Genomic DNA, 22,681 nt, shown 5'->3' with positions numbered 1-22,681 from the left:
ACGCCATTTTAAAGTATTTAAGGGTCTTACGTTGGACGTTAAAAGATTTAACGATCAGCAGTTAATTGTGATACGAAAAACTGTATCGCCGAACTCGTGAACGTCTAAAATGTAAATGTAGTACTATCGGTAGTAGTTCTTTATTCACCACTACTAATGGAAGTGGTGAAATAAAGAACTAGATTTTCAGACTACCATTTACCCGCCACTTTGTAGAGTATTAAGTTAATAATAGTTTTAATGGAAAAAGTGTTTCACAAGCAAAATTGTGGTTTTTGACTGATAAATTAACATTTTTTTTTTCCTTGATAAAGCTTAAGTTACAATTAATTAGTTACAAGTAAAAACAGCACACCTTTTTCACCTGAAAGCGTTGGTCGCATTCGACGTTTTTATGAAATAAAATCTCTCATTCAATTCAAATTGTTTCAAGTTGTAGAGACTATTTTTATTTGTAAACAATTTGAAATGTTTTTCCATTTATTTTTACGAAATACACAGAATGTCGATACAAATGCACCTCGTTTTCCTTTTATACAATTTGATTAATAGTTTTCAACTTCACAATTCGCATACCAATAAAAAGTCCGAAAAATCAATGCACTATTTTCCACTAACGCGCACACACAAAGATTTAATTATTACACAAATTAAAAGATCAGATATGCGGAGCAGGGGAGAGTTGAAAAATATTGCTATCGTTTTTACATATTGTAACAAATCCGTGGGCGAAAACGTAATAAAAAATGCAAGCGATCGGAATTGGATCCCAAATCCTATTACGACTTTTTAACACTTGTATGAATACGAGTGCACCTTTCTATTTCGTACATTTCGTTATATTAAAATCCCTGCTGTATTCGGTATCGAGTCTGCTCGACGTCGCTCGTCGCGCGGAATACGGGGATGAAATGATATAGAACACATGTTGCGCCCTATAAGATCTCCCCGGCTTCCAATAATTCAAAAATGAGCTCAACCCAGTTTGATGGTATAGTTTATTGCAGTTTATTTATCGGCAGTTTTGATTTACGACCTCGTACTTAATATCGATTTCGGCCAGTCTCGGAAATGATCCATCATATTTTAATGTCGTCAGTACGTTTATTGTTATATCAAATATTAAGTATGATTGAAAACACGGAAGGCTTTCATATTTTTTCCATCAAAAGAGATATTGCGCCAATAAAACGGTAAACGCAGGAATATAAGCGATCTTACGAGGGTCTGTTTGGGAAAAAATATTTAAATATAATTATTTAGGTAGAGTGGGATTCCCCGCGGGCCCTTCAAAACGCCTGTCGCGAGAGGCGGCTCGGCTTGACACCGGTTGTAAGCCTTCGCTCATGTTCAAGCGAAGGTTCTTGTATCACTGTCGACATCGAGATTCGGAGAAACAATTCTAGTTATATTTGGGTGGGCATATCTGTAACACGATTTTGCTCAGAAAAATCTTCCAATAATGTTTGAGAATCTAACGTATTTTAGTGTCCAAAATTGGGTTAGTGTTAGTCAATATCTAACCTTCGTTAGAATCATGACATCTCCATTTATACCCAAATTTAGCTGGGCCCTCCCGACTCCCGAATAATCCACCGAGGACCGCTTCACGTTTGTTGAGACGCCAAATCGCAGAGCATTATTCTAATTCTCTTTCATGATAGCTTTCGACGAACCTATTTATGTGAGCTATAACCTCGACTCGTTGCATTTCCCGAAAGGTCGATCCGAAATATCCTCGGACGAATTAAATAATCAGATATCGCGAAAAACGACCTACAAACGGAACCTTCGTTGGAACGTTTCTCTTAATGGAGGCAAATATTTTCTTTCATCCCATAGAATATGGGGATCCATTTTAAATATTATCATATTTCAGAGCATACGGCTATTCTGACGTCGAGGAATAGCCCCAGAAAATATTTTTGATATGAAAACACGTATCCGATGCTAATAAAGTCGGGCAATATCGGAAAGGTATTTTGTATGAACGGTTTTCAGGGCGCCCAAAAAAAAGGGACATAAAAAGCGGAGAAACGAAAGAAATATGGCCAACTCATATTTTATTTACTACATACAATCGAACCTTTATCACAGTTTGTTTCGAGTTAGTATTTGTTAGTTCGCTTAGAGGTGGCCGACGATCGCGGCGCTGCTCCGGCGAAAAGAAAACGGTAAGTTACAATGTCGAAGTTAATATTTATGAGACTACCACTCCCACTTTATATCTTCAAACCGTATTTTCTAAAATAAGCGTCAGGGTGAACCTTTTAAATCCAAGTAGCCGTTGTTTTATTTCATTAAAAGGTACAAAGGAGGAATCGGTCATTGAAATTAATCGTCGACAAAATTACCCCGAACACGTCTAATAATAGACACAATATTCAAAGTGTCCAATCAGGATAATAATAATAGAATCATCGGCTACGATACTTTTATGAAAATATTGATGATAGGAACAAAATTTCAAATTAGTGCATAGAAACTTTCACTTAACAGGTGACTATTTTTATGCGCTTAGCACCTACGAACAATGTTCGTAGGTGCTAAGCGTACTATGTCATAGTATAGCGTCAAGTATTTGTAGTAAAGGATCACGAGACACAAAATAAACTTGAAGTTTTTGAATCTTCTTCGCAGCGTAGACCGACTTGTTCAAATAACACATTCGTATTACTAGTTCACTTTGGATACATTTTGTTTATATTGTAGTGAGCTTCTCGCAAAAAGAACTTTAATTCTCTGCGCCACACTAAATAGCGGAAATCGAGCTTCTTTATTGCTTCAGGCGCATTTTGTTTTCTTTTATTTTGCGTTATAAAACAGCACGTTACGACATTTTGTCGTGGAAAAGATTGTGGTTGACTCGTTCGAAGATGAAATTCTATATTTCCTTTAATAAGGAGTTTATTCCGTAAAATAAAGTGGAAAAATGCAATTTATAGACATAGTTTTATTGAGTGCTCTTAAGAAGCTTATTCATTTTTTCCGGATAGCGTAAGTGAATTTGGATTGCGATTAGTGTGATGACGTAATGTTGCCTTCTATGTTGTTTATTTTAAAAACACATCAAGCAGTTCAAAAACAAAATACTATGTCAATAAAATCGTTTTGTTTTTCAAAATAGGTAGTCAATTAACGTTTTTGAAAGAACGCAGAAAACAAAAGTAAGAGTAAAATTATATCGCATAATTATAGTTTGAATTAAAACAAAGAAAGCTGAAAATTATAATTGCGTATACAATACGTAAGCCGGATTGGAGTTTTATTCATATAATTAAAAGGTAAATTTGGGTCGCTGTTACTGACAAGCGTATTTGAGAAATTTTCAAGGACTGTTTGGATTATTAAGAGTAGCTGTAGTTTGAATGGATAAGAGCCCAACTTTCGAGTCCCAACCAAGAGGCTATGGGTCTGATAACTTAGTTATATTAGCGATATCAATACAGTGGTTTTCCGTCGATATGAATATACAAGGGTATTATATAAGTTCAGTCTGGCTCTAATATAGTTTGGATCTACTTTGCTGAAGCTGGGGCAACAATCTACATAGAAACTAGAGAGAATTTAAGATTAAAGACACGTTTAAGCGTTTGAGGAAACGAATAAAAACGCAAAATACATGCACCCGATATGATAAGCTTGTATAACAAATATTCTTGCGCCTGGGGAATTCATATGGAAACCTTCACAAGGCGCTTTTAACACCGGCAGTACGTCTCCCTGATTGTGAGATACGCGGCACCGCTTCTTGAATTATTTGACAGTTTGGATTGTCATTTGTGCCCGTTTTTGTTTTCCCACACACTAAAAAACATTACGGGATATTTGTTACTTTATTCCGTGACATGTGCCAGTGACATAGCTTATGCTTAAAGGAAATGGGTTCTCAAATAGAAATATATTATGTACCCTTTTATTTGGTCCTTCAAAATATTTGTTTTACATTAATTCGCTTTTATGGTTTTACACGAATGTAACGTAGATTGTTAGTTAAGTATTGTCATATTAGTTTACCCGTTTTTAAGATGTAGTCGAAGAGGACATTATTTTATTAATTCGCAATAATATTGTAATTAATAGGACCGAGTCTTTTATTGTCAGAAGCCCCAATTCTCGTTTAACACTTCGGAAGAAATTTAAGTAGGGGAATTAGCATACCTAATTGCCATCTAAGGTTGGAAACAAAAAATTGAATGTTTAACAGAATACGAATACCTAATTTTTGCAGGCAATCAAAATTTTCGAATAATTTAGAATAATCCACATGCAAAACCGTCCTCAAACAGGCAAAGTTAGTAATAAAAGTTTTTGAGAGTGGTAGATTTGAATATTTTAATTAAAAAAAAAGAAATAATTAGCTACCCGAAATACGCTCGTAAAGTCTACTTAAAAAGTATTCACACACGCGTAAAATAACTCGATCCGTCGCTAAGGGGCTTTGAATAAGACTTCACGTTCTTTTCCATGCTGTTCAAATGCTACCCTCATTTTCATATTTCAAAGGCAAATTATCCAGTAAGTATTTACTGAACTCGTTATTGTTTTTTTTTTTTTTTGTATATAACCTAAAAATAATTACTTGAATCTTTCATTAATTGTCAGGAAACTCTGTGCAACAAGTAAGCAAGTTTGTAAAATTTATATCTTGATGTAAGACCCATTGATTTAGAATAACATTAGTTATGTCCTCACTATGCGCTTTCGTCTTCAATTTCCGTCATCCTCTTTTATTCAACTTTCGTTTTGGTGCATTCAATAATTGAATGCGTTAACGAACGCAACGCCAACATTGTCATTTATGTTTTTTGGATACGGTCAGAGGGCATGCGTCGCGAGCATGCCTCACTTTCGCTGTTGACTGCGCTTTAACGCATGCCCTTGATGAACAAAAAAAGGCACAGTGCCTTGCCTTTGTCCAAAGCTATTAGGATTCACATACTGTCAACTTTTAAAAATGGAATCGCTCATAAAACCCACACTTAATTTCATAAAACATCGACCTGAAAAGTCGATAAAGCCACTGTAGGGATGTACTTATTGCCTTCATTACGTGTAGTGCGGGCAAGACGTAGCCTCGAGCATCGACAATTACGTGTACAGCACTAGCTAATACAAATCGTCCGCCTGGGGCTACGTTTATCGGCGTACCCCTCCCGTACTCTTTGGCAAACTATTACATCATTGCTCCACCGCATTTTTATTCCATGCTCGGGAATAAATCCAGCGTCAGAGATAGGACATTTTATTTTTCCTTTTTCGATTTCGTAAATTTATTACTCAGTTTAAGTAAATTTAACGTCCACACGTCTTTTGCGATTTTTGAAAATGCTTGAGTTTGTGTAAATGTGATAATGATTGAATTTTTGGAAATGCGTTTAGTGTGCCAGAGGTTGACAATAATGTGATGTTTGCTTCTGATCTTATATCTTTAAACGAGCAATTCTTGTATAACTATAAAAATATAATTGGAATCTCGGAATCAGGGGCGATAAATCGATCTAGCTAGAAATAATTTTTAGAAAATGTCATTCATTTTATTCGTGTTTTATCGAAAACCGAGCAAAACTCGGTCAAATAGCTAGTAATTATAATATTTCATCGGTAAAAAAATAACAAATAAAAATAGTTTCATTCGATAGATACTTAAAATTCTAATTCTTTTTATTAAAAAGGTTTAAGGTGCTTTACTTACTTTAATTAAAAAGTAGTAAATAAATAACTACCAACAATTATAATCGTTATGATCCAACTATTATAATTCTTATTCCAGCATTTTTACAATTTAAAAATTCCTCTATCGAAACTAACTTTTGCTGTTAAGAATGTAATAAATGTAGACAAGTTAATATTGGAAGTTGAATATAAAAAGCAAAGCTCCTTAAGTGCCCCTTCTGTGGTTCTGTATAACTGTTCAGGGGCGTAATTAGTTCGCCATTAACCTAATATATTGGCACTCCGCCGCTGCCCGTACCACTTAAAGCAAACAAAAAATCTAACTCTTAATTCGGAAAATTCAAGTCCGTAATTTTATTTTGAGCTCGCTATTTATATTCTGGGATCGTATTGTCTATTAATTATTGAACTTATTGAGCTTGGAATTTATTGGAGGAAAGATTCGTATTGGAAAATAATTTAACGTTAAAAACTATGATTTTATGTCACTCGGCTTCGTGGTTACCCAAATATTACTCTTTTTTGATTCATCCAACAAAAAACCGTTCAAACTTTAGTACTTAAAACGTCTAATAGTTTAACTTTCAAATATTGGTCTTCGAAACGAGTTCCAAATATCGGCGTAGACTTTAGCCTTCGATTACCCGTCAGTGCATAACCAAATTAGAGCAATTTAAGTCAGGAAATTGGAAACGCTATCGGGCACCCAGTGTTGCAACTGGAACGCTAGTCTCGATGGTATTTCAGACATCCACCGTTTCAGTGGCCCAGGCTAATGTCGGAACAATGCACGAATCTGGACAGATAGATCCGAGCGGCCCCGAAGATAAACGACAATCGTAAAGCGTTGTAACAACTGATTGATATACGGGCTGCGATGATATCGTACCTATAGTTCCGAATTCCGAACCCGTCTCAGTTACAGTCGGAGTGCTGCTGACAGTAAGCGATGTTTAAGCGAGGGCATCGATTGTATATTGTTTGTTTAAATCATTTGCGACTCAACCGTTCTGTGAACGATGCTGTACTAAATTTCGAACCTTAATAGCTGGTATATTACAGAGTGTCTATTGAATATAGGCTTGATTGTATTAAAATGTGTCAACATTAAGACACAATATTATTATAACACTAGCGACCCACCCCGGCGTCGCATGGGTATAAAATATATATCCACTGAAAAAATGATTAAAATCGATAGCCTTCACGTGGTCTACTTCTTATCTTTGCCAAATAACATAAAATTGCTCCAGTAGTTCGCGAGATAAGCCTTTTCAAATAATTTCCCCCGTTTTTTCCACATTCTCCTTAATAAAATATAGCCTATAGCCTTCCTCGATAAATGGAATGAGAGGAAAAAAGCGACTTTGTTTTATAATATGACATATTATAAAACAAAGTCGCTTTTTTTCCCTCATGTCCCTTTGTTCCCTTTAATCTTTAAAACTACGCAACGAATTTTGATGATTCTTTCAGTGTTAGATAGCCCATTTGTCGAGGAAGGCTATAGGCTATATTTTATCACACTAATAATAATATCTATACATTGTATAGATGTTTGAATTAAAATATTGTGTTGTATTTTACTACAGTGTTAGGGTCAATTCAGACCCCAACGCGACGGGTAGGTGCATTTCTGAATTTGTACTGCATTGACAGATTTCAATTGCGAGACGTCTTGCAAATCTGTTAATTTATACAAAATTTAGAAATGTACCTACGCGTCGCTTTGCGGTCTGAATTGACCCTTTACCAACATGTTTTCGCTATATTAACAAGATTCTACAATCTATTTGAAAACTCATTTCTCAAAGCAATCCTGGTGTCAACAAATTTTGGTGGGGCTTTTATTTGAAACAATTGACTGTCCCTTCTTTTAGCTTGTCAGGTTTACGGCCCTTCCTAGAGCTCCGGAGATCATATCGAAGGGTCGCCCACGGGCAACCCTCGATCCTGACGATACAGAATTTGCAGCGTTATAAATGAGGTTGGCTTATCCTTGAAAAATAGTATGGATTTTGTGTAACCGCCTGGACCTTTATTGATTAAGATTTCTTGCGTTTTTTACAAGTAAAGAAGGAGAGTTTTTGACGCATAGTAATGTGCTATGTCGTAAATTCTTTGGAGAAGGTAACAAAGCTTAATATGCCTAAGCATTAAGTGATCTGTACTAGGTAATAGCTAAATCTTATATATACAAATACGCAATAAACAAAATTACAAACTGGAAATAGCCAGTCGAAGTTAGAAGCAAACATCGAGATAATAGCAAGTAATCGTCCTAGTTGCCGGCACACGTCTTAGTTATCGTCGAAGCAACGGTCAGAGTTTGGACGATGCTAAAATAATACCGAATCGAACATGCAACTGAACTTCGTAGAAGACACCCTCTTGTGCGTGCGACTCGTGCCCCAACTTTATATTGGTTCCTGAACTTAAACGGGAGCATTGAACCGTTATTAATGTTGGAAGAAATTGAACAATAGTTTTATCCTATCGATTTCCGATGATGATAAGGTTTACGGTAGGCTCAACGAAATTTTATGTCTAAACAAAAATATATTGTATTGATGTGCGCTTGCTTTTACAAACAATTTAAAGAAAAAAGTGTCACAATAAAAAAGCTCTTTATGAAAAAATATAAAAACGTTTCGGAATCATATTTCGTGTTATTTATTCTAACACCACAAACCTTCAGAAAAATATCAGGGAATAATTTTGCATATATTTTCATTTCTTTCTAAGCAAAATATTTATGAATAACTTGAACCACATTAAGAACGAGATCGTTTTAGTGAGGGAGATAGATAGATAAAGAGGACATACATTTTCATGAGCTTACAAAAATCAGCAATCCGCGCCAAAATTGGGGCTCAGTTTGCATTTGTGTTAATGTGAAAAGGACCTAAGCGACGGGATGGAGATGTTTTAAATCGAGCCTTATTTATTTGTATGATATTTACTTTCAAGGATACCCCTGTAAATGGGTGTAGGCTTCAAAGGTTACACCGGTTCTCCGGATAATTAATCTTTTAGTCGCCGTGATATCATTTCGGCTATTTTGTTTTGAATTAATGATTTTTCTTGGTGACAAACGCATCACATTATATTTTTTTTTGCATTACCAAGAAAAACAAAATCCGATCTAAAAGAATGTTTAAATGATGAAAATGGATGTATTAAAACTCTAAAAATTTTGAAAATGATAATTTTATACAAATGTATTTAAGTCTTCTGTAATGTATTCTTTGTTGTGGTCGCTAATGACCCTGATGTTAAAGCGACCTTAAATAAATAAATAAAAAATATATATATATATATGTTAATTTGTTTTTCTTGGTACTTAATGCAAAAAATTACACATCGTACAGTATTTTATTTACAAATCAAGCAGGAGAATAAACGGCTACAGGCAAAACTTGTTTTGAAGGGTCGAAAGCTTTGTACGAAAACAAAGATCTAAACGTATCCTGAAAAGTATGCAAATTCCATTCGAAGTTCACAAATAAAATGAGTTTAGCGAAAGAATGCTCTCAGGGAGCATCACGTATAGATTTATTCATGCGACGCGGCCGCCGTACCGTGACGGACGAATTGCGTCGGCCGGCCTACAAATCCGGCGTTTCCTAATCCTCGAAAGGGCGAGCAGCTTTCATCAGAAAATTCTCTATTATCACAAGGAAATCGTTACCGTTCGCCCTACCCGACCCTAAGGGCTCTCATTTACGGCGTTGCGTGCACGCGTCCGCGGCCTTTGCAGGTGGGCGTAGCCATTGTATTCGCTATTTAAGTGGCTCATTTGATATTCTGAGACAGTTTACATTCGGAACGTACGTGAGTAGAGCTGGGATAGCTAGAGATGATCCGAATATTCGCCGTTTGTCCAAATATTTGCTTCGGCTATATCTTATTAATGGAAGGGACTTTAGTCACTTAAAACCTATTTTATCGAGATATTCGTTTATCAATCCTATGAATATTGTATTACTCTTTGCAATTTTATACAATTGCCTTATACTGACTTAGAGTTAAAATTCCCCTTAGAAATTATGATTATTCGTCAGAAATAACTACGCCTATAAACTCTGTCACACGCGTGACATTCGGTCAACCCTGTGGTGGTGCATCACTATCGATACACGTCACGCACACACGTGTGTTTACGAGCGCTGCGATCTCCGGATCGCGGGATTGCGAGTTTGCGCTGTTTGTCAACAAATACGCTAATGAAGGTACCTAGCGTGGGTTGCTAATTAAACTAGTTAAAATGTGACACCCTTACAAAACGACGCTAAGTGCACAAGCATTGAAAATACAATAACACTCATTTGCCGATTTTAATCGGTACCTATGTAGAGGCTCGAGTTTTGTAATAATGGTTTTAATAATTTTTAAGTATGAGGTACTTTTGATGACCGCGAAATTATCTATACTGATCTCGTAATTATCTATACAGACGTCGTAATTAGTAACAAAAACAAAATTATTTGTAGACCATCATTGTGGGACCGATCAAAAGGAATAAGCATTCCCTTAATCATTATTCTTAAAGACTCTTCATTAAATTCCTTTTATCTCTCCCGGGATATTTCCTCCGCTCGGCATCAATCACATTCACTCCGAAAAACTCCTTGGCTTTATTCTAAACTCTCATAATGGGTAATGAAGGTTTCGATCGTCGCGGCCGGCTGGCTCCGGCCGATTACTTTGAGGCAGCACAATGACTCGGCCGATGTTGATTCTGAAAAGTTCCTTCGTCTGCATCCACGCTAGATACGGGGCTAATTACGGCAAACTTTTATAGATAGACACCTGCTCTCGATCGCCAGACAAAGGCCTAAGTTATCACAGGCTCGCAGGCGCCGACGCCGCGTCAATCGAATCGCCCCCTTAATCCTTTACAATAAGGTCCCCTTTAACTTTTGCCGCCGATTGTTCTTAGCATTGATGAATCACATTAAACTAGCTATTTAAGAGTATTCAAACTTTTAATTATGAAATTGTTTCCCTGATCTTACAAGCCATTTTTATCAAGCTTTTGCAGTGCAAATATTATAGATATTAAAGGACTACTTATTTGTAATTTTATCCAAGTACAATATTATAATGTTAGCATTACCAATTTAAATACGTATAATATAATTTTCCAGATCACTTGTTAAACATTCGTACGAGACCTTTTCACTTATCCCCGAGTCACACAAGTGATTCACTCGACGGCGCTTCCGTCCTGCCCGCTCCCTCCGTTATCTACCTCCATTATATACGACGTAATCTGCCCATGATAATGATATTTATGTGTCTAGTCCGGTTTCCAAAAATACGAATTTTGAATTTTTAAAACGGGAAAATACACCGTTTCGTACGGTCAACAATTTCTGACATTTTTATTTCGGAATAATACCCCGGATACGTCGTTTGGATGTTTTATGCGTGTTTAATGCGATTTTCAGATAAAATTATTTTTTATTTATAGCAAAACTGGAATAAATATTTAATCCTTACAATTGAAAAAAGCATATTTATCAATTCTAAGAAAATAGGAAAAGTACTTACCGGTCCAAACTGTTCAAAATAATTTTTTACGTCTTCCAGCGTTGTGGGTGCTGATAGCCCGCCAACGAAAATTTTCTTCGTCCTGGTCACCATCTGAAATGAAACAACCAATCAATATCCATGCTTTCACATTTTTAGAAAAAGTAGTTATAGATTAAATTCAATTAAAATTATAGACCGTGTAAAAAATAATTAATGTTGCTTCAACTTGGCCCGCGCACTGCCGTACGCTTAGATCTATTTGAGTCCTCCTAATTAAACACTAATAAAACAATATTTGCGTGCACTTTTTCCACTATATTAAGAAATTATTAACAAATTACACGACCGGTTTCGTCCTAATTATTTTCAACAAGAACTAAAAGTGAATATTAAAACTTAATCCGAAACGCAAATAAAATTAAAACTTATTTACCTAAATCCAGCGGAGGACTTAAAATAACTGGCGTGAATAATTTATTTACCTAGGGAGTTATTTTACCAATCAAAACGTAGACGTTAAAGGATTTCATTATATCAATATTGACCTTCTCAAAGAGCGCTATTTTATTGAATATTTATGCTAAAGGCGAGAGGATTACAATTACTAGAAGTGTTTAGAGCTTGCGATGAGATTATAACGCAATTTACTCGGCATTTCTTTGCTTCAGTGTTATTTTAATGGTTTCTCGTGAAAAAGGAGCAAGTAAAATATAGTTCGCTCATATAGCTATAGGAACAGCAGCTTTGGTCCTAGTTGCTAACAGATGTAAGCAAATTTTAAGTACTAAACTTAGGTATTATACGGTTAACTCATAAATATTAATTAAGTTAAAAAATATTTAAAACCTAATACGCATTCGCTACTAAAATAGGTTAAAAAGTATCAAACGCGACATACAAAATAAATGGTAACACTAGTAATAAATATGTAAACAAAATTTTAATAAGTGGCATTCATTAATGGAATTGTAAAGGGTGGTCCCGCGAGAGCGAGTGCCAGGTCCGGCCCACGTCAGCTCGAATTGTTGCCAATTATCTTAAATATGGACAACCGCGGTCCGCCGGGAACGTACACTTTTCCAATTCTAAATTAATTGCACTCGTGTTTTTAACTGTGATTTTCATGTTGTAATTTGAAAAATTGTGAGTCAAATGGTACCTACATAATATGTATATATTATATCATAAATGATAACCAAAATGATTGATAAAGTATTACATTAATGAATCAAAAGTGCTAATTGTATTCGAAACTATTACAAAACAGTGTTAAAACTATAAGCTTTATTCTAATAAATAAATTACAATTCGAAACCTAATATTTAACACCATAAAAACATAATAAAAAACTCATAATAAAAATATTAAAGGTGGCGTATGAAAATCGATAAAACACGTAAAAGTCAAACAGCGGCCGGCGCTGAAGGTAAAACACAATACATTGTTTTAACGTGTTGGACAAACAGCGCAACAGACAAACGACATTACCGCCCACTCGTTAACGTACTCGGTTACTCGTAGTCATTTTGTTGTGAAAAATACAACAATTTAATTAACTCTAACTTGACCACGGGCGACAGCAAACACGGAAGACCGAAGGAATTGACAGACGCGGCAAAATGAATTCTACATTTGAAGAAACTTAAGCAGTGCCACTAAATTTAACTTATAATATCGATTTAAGTCACTCATTAAAAATAAAAGAAAGCGCCATTGATGGTCCAAACGAAGCACATCCAGATATAGGATAAAAGTGAGGAAAAAGTTGAAGTAACTTGAAATCGTGGAGTGTCTACAGTTCCAAGTCTGTGGAGCACAACAGAGCTGCACAGCACACACATCAATTCCAACACAGTGTCCCTTTACCCCGGCAAGTTGCTCTAACTCAATTCATAACGTGCCACTGACAGTGCAGCACGGAAAATTTTTTCATTCCATCTGTTGAGAGTGGCGCATTTTTGTAAAATGTATCCTGACAATACTTCACCGTTAGGGAATGCGTAATATCCAGAATGTACGTCAGGATTCTCAGAAATGTAAGCGAAATGCTTATGAATATGTAGGACACGGTAAAGGAAACTAGAAAAGCAGTTGATAGTTAGAAATAGCAAAACTGAAATAAGATATAAAATTATTATTTCGATTGAATCTTTCAAATAGTTGGCAACTGATAATGGCAAAAAAAGGTTAACAATATCATTTAAAACGGTATACCTACTACAGAGTACCCTCATGTTGGGAAAACAATTTAAGAGATACCGAACAGTCCACATAAAAATATAAAAATGCTTCCAACATCAGCACTCGCACAATTACTTCGAAGCGGATATATTTTACTGCTTCAAAACCATTCTCAACGCGTGCTCTCTTTGGCGCTTTCAAAAAAGTGTATACAAAATTAATTTACAAAGATCTGCTTTTAGATATGCGGAAACCAATCAATGTAGGCAAGGGTAACTAGATCCAATTCGATTTTAAGGTTAAACTTGATTTCATATATTTCTTAAAAACATTAAGAGCTTAATATGAAAATGTAATTAATTAAAGTATCTAAGCTATATATGACGAGAATTAATATGTGAAGATGAGAGAAACAATGCATCCAAAGACCAAATGACCAAGATTTATTAATATCCATTCTCAGAAAAAACCTCATATAATCATTGAATTGGCTACGGAGAGGTCACTCGTAGGATCAACGGGTGTCCTTTATTTTCGTTCAGAGTCCGCTAAACTCGCCCAATCTTTTGACAGCGGACGTTATAAAGCTCTTTGTTTGTGGACTTCTTTTACTATTTCTGTACGCTTTTTAACTCTTTGTCCAATTTCAAAACGATTACCATGAATAATAACGTTGTTACTGGATATGTCCACTGTTTCCACCCCTTTTGAGCAGGTTTTTACAAAGTTAGAGGTAAACGTTTTCCGTATCAGCTCATTCTTTCAAACCTTCACTTCAGTCGCATCCGTGTGGGTCATTGCATCTTTTATATTCTAAGTTTTTATATCTCTTTCGCTCCATCGCTTATCCCAAAAATAATGTGGGAAGGCCTTATACGTTTAAATTTATCTCGCTACCGCTACATTACGTAAAACGTATTGTACTCGGCCGCAGCGAGCATTCTGCATAGATAGCGTGATCCCTCTCGTGTCGCACCTTATCTGCTTCACGGCTCATTAGGTCGCGCACTGCCAACAGATCCACGCTATTTATTACAATACAGATGGCAAATGGATCTATAGCTCGAGATGCAAGACTCGGGTAAAGCTCGAGACGTGAAATAAGTATCTCTTGGTATAGTGCGACTCGACGCTAAGCGCGCACTGTGGCAGACATTGACGAAATGTTATTGCTTCTTAGCTTCACCACTTGCGAGGTATTAATACGAGTATATCTCATTTTCATTCGCTGTGGCAAAATAATTCAAAATATGCATTAATTTTAATTAGACTTTGCCTGTTGTAATACGGAAGAGTTAAAAACGAAATGATGAAATAGATAAATATTCTTTCTCCTCTGCTCGTATAGATGGCAAAAAACAAATCCAAATATTTTATAACGAAAATGAAGAAGAAAATCAGTTGCAAGCTTTTATTACAATAATCAATAGAAACAAAGCAAGTATGACTAATTACAAAAATTAACCACGATCACATTTCAATGGCACTTGTAATTTTTAACAAACAATGTTTTGAACAATAAAATATCCAGATGCGCACTCGAGAACCTCAGAAATTGTTACACGAGTACCGAAAGAAACAAAAGGCACATTTACCAATCTAAAAAGAGAAATAGCTCTCTGCACTTGTCATCGAAAGCCATTCGAAACACATCGCGACGCGGTATACATAGGGGTTGCATTCATAAAGTATATACGTAGGTAGGCACTTATTTTCTTTTATGTCGTCGCGCCTAAAGAGTAGTTGAAAACAACCGGGATACCTTGTCGCATTTCCCTTCTTGGTGAATGTGAAATAGTACGCCTCCATCAAGCCGCGCCATTGTTCGTATCACTACGACGGCTTTGTCTTAAGATATAGACTCCGAAATGCTTTAAACTAAAGCCACGAAACATTTCTATTGGGAATTTCAGATGCGTCTTATATAGTAGACGACCTCTGTGGCTCAATTAGTTGAGTGTGTGGCAGCTCAAGCCGGGGGTCGCGGGTTCGAATACCGCCGACGGAACAAAAAGTTTTCAATGTTCCCGGGTCTGGATGTGTATTAAATATAATATGTATGATATAATAAAAATCTTAAATATATGTATAATATAAAAGTATTAAATATATTTCCGTTGTCTGGTACCTGTAACACGTCAAGTCCTTCAGGTACTTAGCACGGGGCCAGACTGACGTGGTGTGAAGCGTCCATAGATATTATTATATTATTTAGGATTTGAGTATTTTTATTATTTTTCCAAACCATATCCATACGCAGAACATTTTATTTACTCAGCACAGTGAATCAGAATCTGAGAGTTTGTACTGAAATTGGCATAAATGAGTACTAAAATATGTCCAAGAGCCTCATTCTTCTCGAGATCCATTAACATAAATAATGAAAAATAATGTTTTGTTCCATTGTCGGAGTTAAAAGTTGTAAATATTTTTTCACTTTTCTTTTTCTACACATAATCAAATAAAACCTGATTTTATGTTTCAACTCAAATTATAAGCCGAGGGGAGGGCAGAATAAAAAGTGAATAATGAATGCGGAGGCCGAATCCGGGACCGCGAGACGGTAGCAATTATTTTGTTCGAGTACCATCAACATGGTTCTTTCAAATTTTCATACATTAAGCAAATGTCGAGGCTACGCAGTAGGACCCTAAATATTGTAAGTACAGTTGCTGAGAGCATTTATATTTTTCGGGGATTTGGACAATCCGATATTCGACCTTCGTTTATATTTTCGGGTACGCTTGACCTCCGTTTTAAGTGTTTTAATGCATAATTGGTCCTTTTAATGTATACATGGAAAATATTACGTAACCATGAAACAGTTTTGCCGAATTGGCATATACCTGGATTTATATACAAATGATAAGTAGTCTATACAATATATTTAAAGCGGTTTGTTCAATGGACTTTGCGATTGAAATCAAGAGATGTCAGGAACTTATTTTTTACAGTGGAAAGGATAATTGAACATACAAAATATATTTCCCTTTAAAAAAATCGTGTATAAAATGAGCTTCATAGAAATATCATTTTATATTATAATATTTTCTTATTTATTTGTATCGAGCTCGCACAGCTTGCTCTTTGTTCTCACATTCAAGTACCTACATTTTTGAAAGTGAGATAGAAATCCAACGAATCATAGATTTTTTCATCAATGCAGAAAAAAAAGTGAATATTTTTGATAAGCTCGCATTGAAGAGTTGCCCTCAAAGGAAGCCCTCAGTAATGAGCTGTACTTTCAGCATGTAATAATATAAAAGATCCTCCCCAAAAAATTCAACCCTTGCGAGGCATCGAACTAAACTCTATCTTAATAATAACGCGTACATTTTTCTGAATCCTTATGAAAAGAAAACGAAATCAGGGCAACAATAGAAAATGGCTCGAATTACGTACGGCTGATAGTTGTATTTCGAATGACACTCGTAAAGGGGGATGAGCGTTTTCGTGTCTACATCGGTCGATAGTGTTGACGAACAAAATAAGCTTCCCTGTGAGTGGGAGTGTGGTGTCAAGAGGCTATAGGATTAAACTTAAACTGGGCTCGCCCGCAGTTTAATTATACAAAAGGTACTCGTACACAAAATGTTACGTTTCTCGTGTACGTTAGTCAAATGTTAATTAATGTAATTCTATTTTCTTTGTATTATAAGCTTTTTTTTTTGGTTTTATATATTTTATGACAAACATAATTAATGTAACTGCATACTGAAACGTTTGTGAGTCACAAAAATTTTGTTATATCTAGGTAAGAAGATAGAGATAAAGTAAGAAGGTAGAGTCTCTCTAGCTTCATACATTGGTTCTTTCTTTCATATTGAAATAAATGTATGTTATAGGTAAACTTTTAGTTTTTCTAAGAAAAAAATATTCAGTGCTCAGTAAAGTAAAATGCTTCTTTATCTCTGACCAGATCCTCGCGTACTATAAAATGGTATGCTTCAAAAAACCACTCGGAGATCACTTATGAAGAAAGTATTTAAATGCATCCTCGTGAATAATATTTCCAAGGGTTAAGGGAGGGAAGAAACCTTAGGCTACTACATAAAAAGGAAAATGAATTTTCTGTGAAAAATAATACTTGTATGTCTTTTTCCTACTTTGATGTGAAATGAGGGAGACGATCAAAACGAAAGAAATGTCTTTTTGAATATTATAGGATTATTATAATATTTTTTTTTCTTTTCTACTTCATATTTTTTATTAAATTTTACTTCAACATAACTCGTAATTAATTATTGTTTAGAAAACCCTCTAAAATACGAGTTAATTGAATATCAATACAGCAAAATATAACGTAAACTTTTCGAGTTCAAACTTTTGATGGTGCAATGCAGAATTTAACATTCCGTTAAAATAGTTAATTGTATGTTAAAACAGCGCCGGTGTTTGTTTAATTCCCACCCGAAGTTCGAAAATTGAGTTCAAATTCACATTTTGATACAAACTTTGGCGCTTTTATAATTAAGAACTGCTTCAGTTTAGTATATTTTAAGATTACCGGATCATAATCTCTTCTGAAATTAAATAATGGCGACCACGTGATCGTATGAGGGGAAAATTTTTGAATTCTTTTTGTGGGGTCGAAGTACGACACTGTTTTTAATTTCAAACTTTGAAGGGCTCTCGAAGACTTGTTTCTTTTCGATATTGCCTTCAGTGTTGTCAGTAAATAATGTAAAGTACGTTTAATATTTTTCCTAATGTATTCTATTATTTTTCTATTCCATTTGTTTGATTTACAAGCGTACTCCCAAAATATATGAACGGCAGTCTCATACTCGATTTGAAAGACAGATTTTCGCATTTATGATATTAAGAAATAGACAAAAGAGCTAGATATTCGAGTTACGAGATGAACGTAATAAGGTATAGAGAATGTGATTCTCTCCCTTTATTCCCGCTGACAGATCCCCCTCTACGCGTTTGACGCATGACTTACAATGCGGCCTGTAAATCAATGTATCAATATTTCTATGAATACACGTATCGATATTCGCTGCGTAATAAACATGAGTTTATTTATGACTTCACCGGCCAGTATTTTGCAGTTAGCGGAGCACATATCTATTTTACAGACATTCACTAATATTGTGCACGCGCGAACATGCATGAGATTGCATAATTTTGCTCTAGCGCGATCATATTATTATGATAATCTTTCAATTTGTGAGTAAATATAAAAAGAAAAGATTTTGTAATGACGGAACATAAAATAGGCGGCCAATTAAAATATTAGCAGAAAGACAGATTTCAACTCTTCCCCGATGTCAGTTTATCGGACGAGCCTCATCGGGGCTTCCCCTTTTCGCGAGCTAATGACAGGCGCGTTTTGAAAATATTTTTCTTTCGAAACGTAAAACTGTTTTTAAAATATAAAAGCTCGAATATTTTTATTGTAGTTACAGAATTGTGTTCGTTATACTCGCGTCTTGTGCCAAATTGAGGCTTAAGTCAGGTTGTAGTTAATTGTAATAACCTTCCGCCGAGGGCCGGGAGCGGTGGGCGGCCCTGGGGCGGGCGGGGGCGGTCGCAGTGCGCAAGCGCATCGGGCCGAGCACTCGAGCACGCGCCGCTCTCGGAGCGTACTCCACTCCACTCCAAAGTCCACTCTTCACCCGCCGCGTCGAATTGAAAAGATACCTACGTCGACACCGCGCTGAATATTCGCCCACGTATCAAAACCGGTAAAATGCAAATCTATGCGGTGCGGTCTAGTGCGGGCGCGGAGTCCGGAGTTTCATCAAATGCAATCTGACTCGAATTATCATACGCGAGTAGTTCGAGCGGCCGACGTCGTTAAACTCATTTTTATATTAAAATTATAAAGCACGTAGATTAAAACAAAGCGAAAATTCGTCGGGAAATATTTTTTCCGACGATCGTTAAGACGGCTAACCTCTTTTATTCCCCTAGGGTTTTATAAGTCTCATTTGGATTAAAATCTTTCACATGGCTAAGCAAGGGTGAAATAATTGTTGGAAAATTCCTCGACGTTTTAGGCAAGAGATTAGGGGATAACTTTTTATTTTTAATACCAATCAGTCTTTACATTTTGTGACTGTGATTAAGTACTTTATAAAAAAAGTATTAACTTTATTTTATTATAACTACACGGTTTTGTAATAATTTTGTACTATTTGTAAAATATATGGTAATACTTCCACTTGAAAGTATGATGATATTATATTATATTAACCATATTATTAAGGAGAACTAATTTTGATAATATTATTATAGATCTAAAATGTTTGAGAAAATACTTTTTAACCGCAAAATAATAATTTTATAATATATTTATAATATATCAGCATATTACCTTTATTATTTTTTGCGGGCGCAGCACTAAGTAAGGGCGACACAGGTCGACAGATTATAATAAAATTGAATTGCTAATTCCATATATACGTGGCGGCGTTGATTCGGGTCTGTATTTATGTATTCTATTACCTTTCCTCTAATTTTGCGAGTATACACGGAATTAAATTACGCCGTACATCTGCCCTAATATCTTGGATATGTTAATCGAGAAATGGGACGAGATCGCTTACTTATAAATACTGCCACCACGATTTTAGCATTTTAATTAGGCTATTAAAGTCCAGCTTTATTTTTTCGATCTAGTATATTCCTTTCCAAGCTACAAAATATGCTTCAAACAAGCATCAAACAACTTTTAGAGCTAGCCAATCAGGACGCGTTTGACGTTCATTTTTACATATTGAAATACAATTTCATAGACAGGAAACGTTCTGAATCAAACAAGGAACATGCAATAATGTTGCATTTAAATAGTAGAGTCAGTTCGGGACGATCTTACTTATAAATACCAGAAGTACACGCTCCAATTTATAAGACGGACAAGCAACACTGAGACCGGCTTACAGCTGCAAGCCTGCTCGTCTTTGATGGGAGACTATTTCGAGCGCGGAACATTCCAATATTCGATCTGATATTCCGAATTTAAATCGATATCGCATTATATTTATTACGGCCGCATCTTATTTGTAAACAGCCGAGAGGCCCCGTGTTTGATGTCACGTTAAAAATAACCGAATGTAAATTATCGACAAGAAATTCGTCAACTAATTTGCCGACACTGTCGACACACACTTCGAGGGACAGTCTAATAATAAATTATGCCGACGTCTAATACGGTAGAAGATTGTGATTAAAATTTTAATGAGATTAGCACGATGAGAATTCACACCTGCTCCGACGTATCGGCGTTCCGTTAATTTTTAATTTCATGAATCTTATTTAAAAACCATTTAAATAGTCCCTTTAGCTGAGTTTTCTAGCAATACGATATCGTAATAAAGTGATTTAGAAAATTGTATAGATATGTATTCTACAAAAATATCTAAATCTTGAATTTGTTATTAAATACCGTTTTAAACGTTAAAATAAACAACTTTTTTAAATGATTAAGGAAAATAAATATAAAATCTTAATATATAAAACTCAATGGTGATCTATCAACGCACAGCCCAAACTACTGGACGGATTGGGCTGAAATTTGGCATGCAGGTAGCTGTTATAATGTAGGCATCCGCTAAGAAAGGATTTTGATCAATTCTACCCCCAAAGGGTTAAAATAGGGGATGAAAGTTTGTATATAATAATACTTCTTAATGCGAGCGAAGCCACGGGCAGAAGCTCGTAATATATATCAGAATAAAAATACTTTGTCTGCAACATGAACACCGCGAATGAGTATTAAGTGTAGTTTTTGGTTGCGAATATCGGTGGCATGTTTTAGTTTCGTGTAATCCTGTCTGCAGTGTCTTTTAGGCTCTATTCTGTATGCAAGCGGTTTCCTGTACATCCGCTGCGGTCGCGGAACACAAAATACTGTGTTTATTTCTTCACAAATTCCATACACTTGACTCTTTGTGTTGACGTGTTTTAAACATAAATACTAGTTTTCAGCGCATATTTCGGCTTCTAAATTTATAGTTCATGAATACGTCTCATTAATTAACTACCTGAGGGTGTTTCTACTGCGACTTATAGTAAACCTTTTATCTAAGGTCAGATTTTAGGTGGCACAAAATGCTATGTGGACGCTGTTAAGTATTTGTGTATCATCCACAAAAATTACGTATTGAATTATGAATGCAAACATGTTTTTACATCATTTAGAACAGGACTGCACTGCATTCATAACTCAACAAAAAATGTGGCTTATTACATAAACTAGAGATCGCCCAATGGTTGAAATTCGACCTTAGTTTCAACGACATTAGGACTACTACCTATATTTTGTAAAAAAATATTGACTTTATCATATTTTTTCAACTCTTGTCTTTGGGACTCAGCTGATCTCAGACTGGCCGTGTATTTAAAGCATTGTCTAATAGTATCTAAGATTAAATAAACAAAAACTATAATCCATTTTGAATTTGTCACCTAGTTGTCAACAGACTTCTGTGCTTCAACCATAAATAAAAGAGTATAATTCGTATGTATAGGCTTGTTACTCAAAAATCTGTAATTTTTCCTAGTGTTTGCGTTGTAGTGTGTGTAAATTGTAATGTATTATTTGTTAAAAAAATGTGTGATAAAAGTATAATTTCAAAATAATATTAGTTCGATGCACTCCTTCACCATATAAACTATAACTGTGCAAAATTTCATTCACCTACGTTTCCCCATTTTTCGTCAAAAGGGATACAAGGTTTTTGGCTCACGTATTAATATATAGATAATTAACAGCACCATAATAATATAATATGCTAAAATCCTTTTGAAAGTTTGAAAAGCGAAGAAAGTGATGTTATAACATTTCCACTTAGAAAACAATTTCCCACTATTTATACGGACTCATTCCCGTACAATTCGTACGGTATAGGTGGATGCCGCACTAATCTCCATTTTAAGAACGGTACGATCCTCGAGCCTAGGATTACAGAACTTGCGTGACACTAATTAAGTCGGAATTAAAGGCAAAGCTGTATCAAGAACCGCGCCGGGAGTTATAAATGAAAGGGTATTACGTATATTTGCTATAAGTATTTCTGTACAAATTTTTCCTGTTTACTCGACAGGAAAATTTATTTTTTTAGAAACCCAATTTTTATTTACTAGTACTTACTCGAATCGTTCTAGACTCAACGTTTTATTTTCCGCTTACAAATAAAACGTGCTAAACGTGCTACGTTATTTACACACGCACGAAACAATTAAATTAAATGTATGCTTAACTAACCGTACATTTGTTGTATGGTTAGTTAAGTGTTTAACAGTAATAACAGCTTTTTTTCAAGATTTTTTTTAA

At 35.3% G+C, this 22,681-nt stretch overlaps 1 protein-coding gene across 6 annotated transcripts in view; it reads right to left on the bottom strand.

The window, feature by feature from the left end:
• LOC121731909 (RNA-binding protein Musashi homolog Rbp6) overlaps positions 1–22,681 on the bottom strand; it is a 618,826-nt gene that overhangs the window by 176,904 nt on the left and 419,241 nt on the right. For all 6 annotated transcript variants that reach the window (XM_042121592.1, XM_042121594.1, XM_042121593.1 and 3 more), the window contains one exon: positions 11,233–11,325. In XM_042121592.1, the coding sequence (XP_041977526.1) occupies positions 11,233–11,325 (93 nt within the window). The remainder of the gene's footprint in view (positions 1–11,232; positions 11,326–22,681) is intronic.

The sequence above is a fragment of the Aricia agestis genome, chromosome 11 (assembly GCF_905147365.1).
Source record: "Aricia agestis chromosome 11, ilAriAges1.1, whole genome shotgun sequence".
Classification (NCBI taxonomy): domain Eukaryota; kingdom Metazoa; phylum Arthropoda; class Insecta; order Lepidoptera; family Lycaenidae; genus Aricia; species Aricia agestis.
Note: the sequence above shows the minus strand (reverse complement) of the source record. Positions and strands in the feature narration are given on the sequence as shown.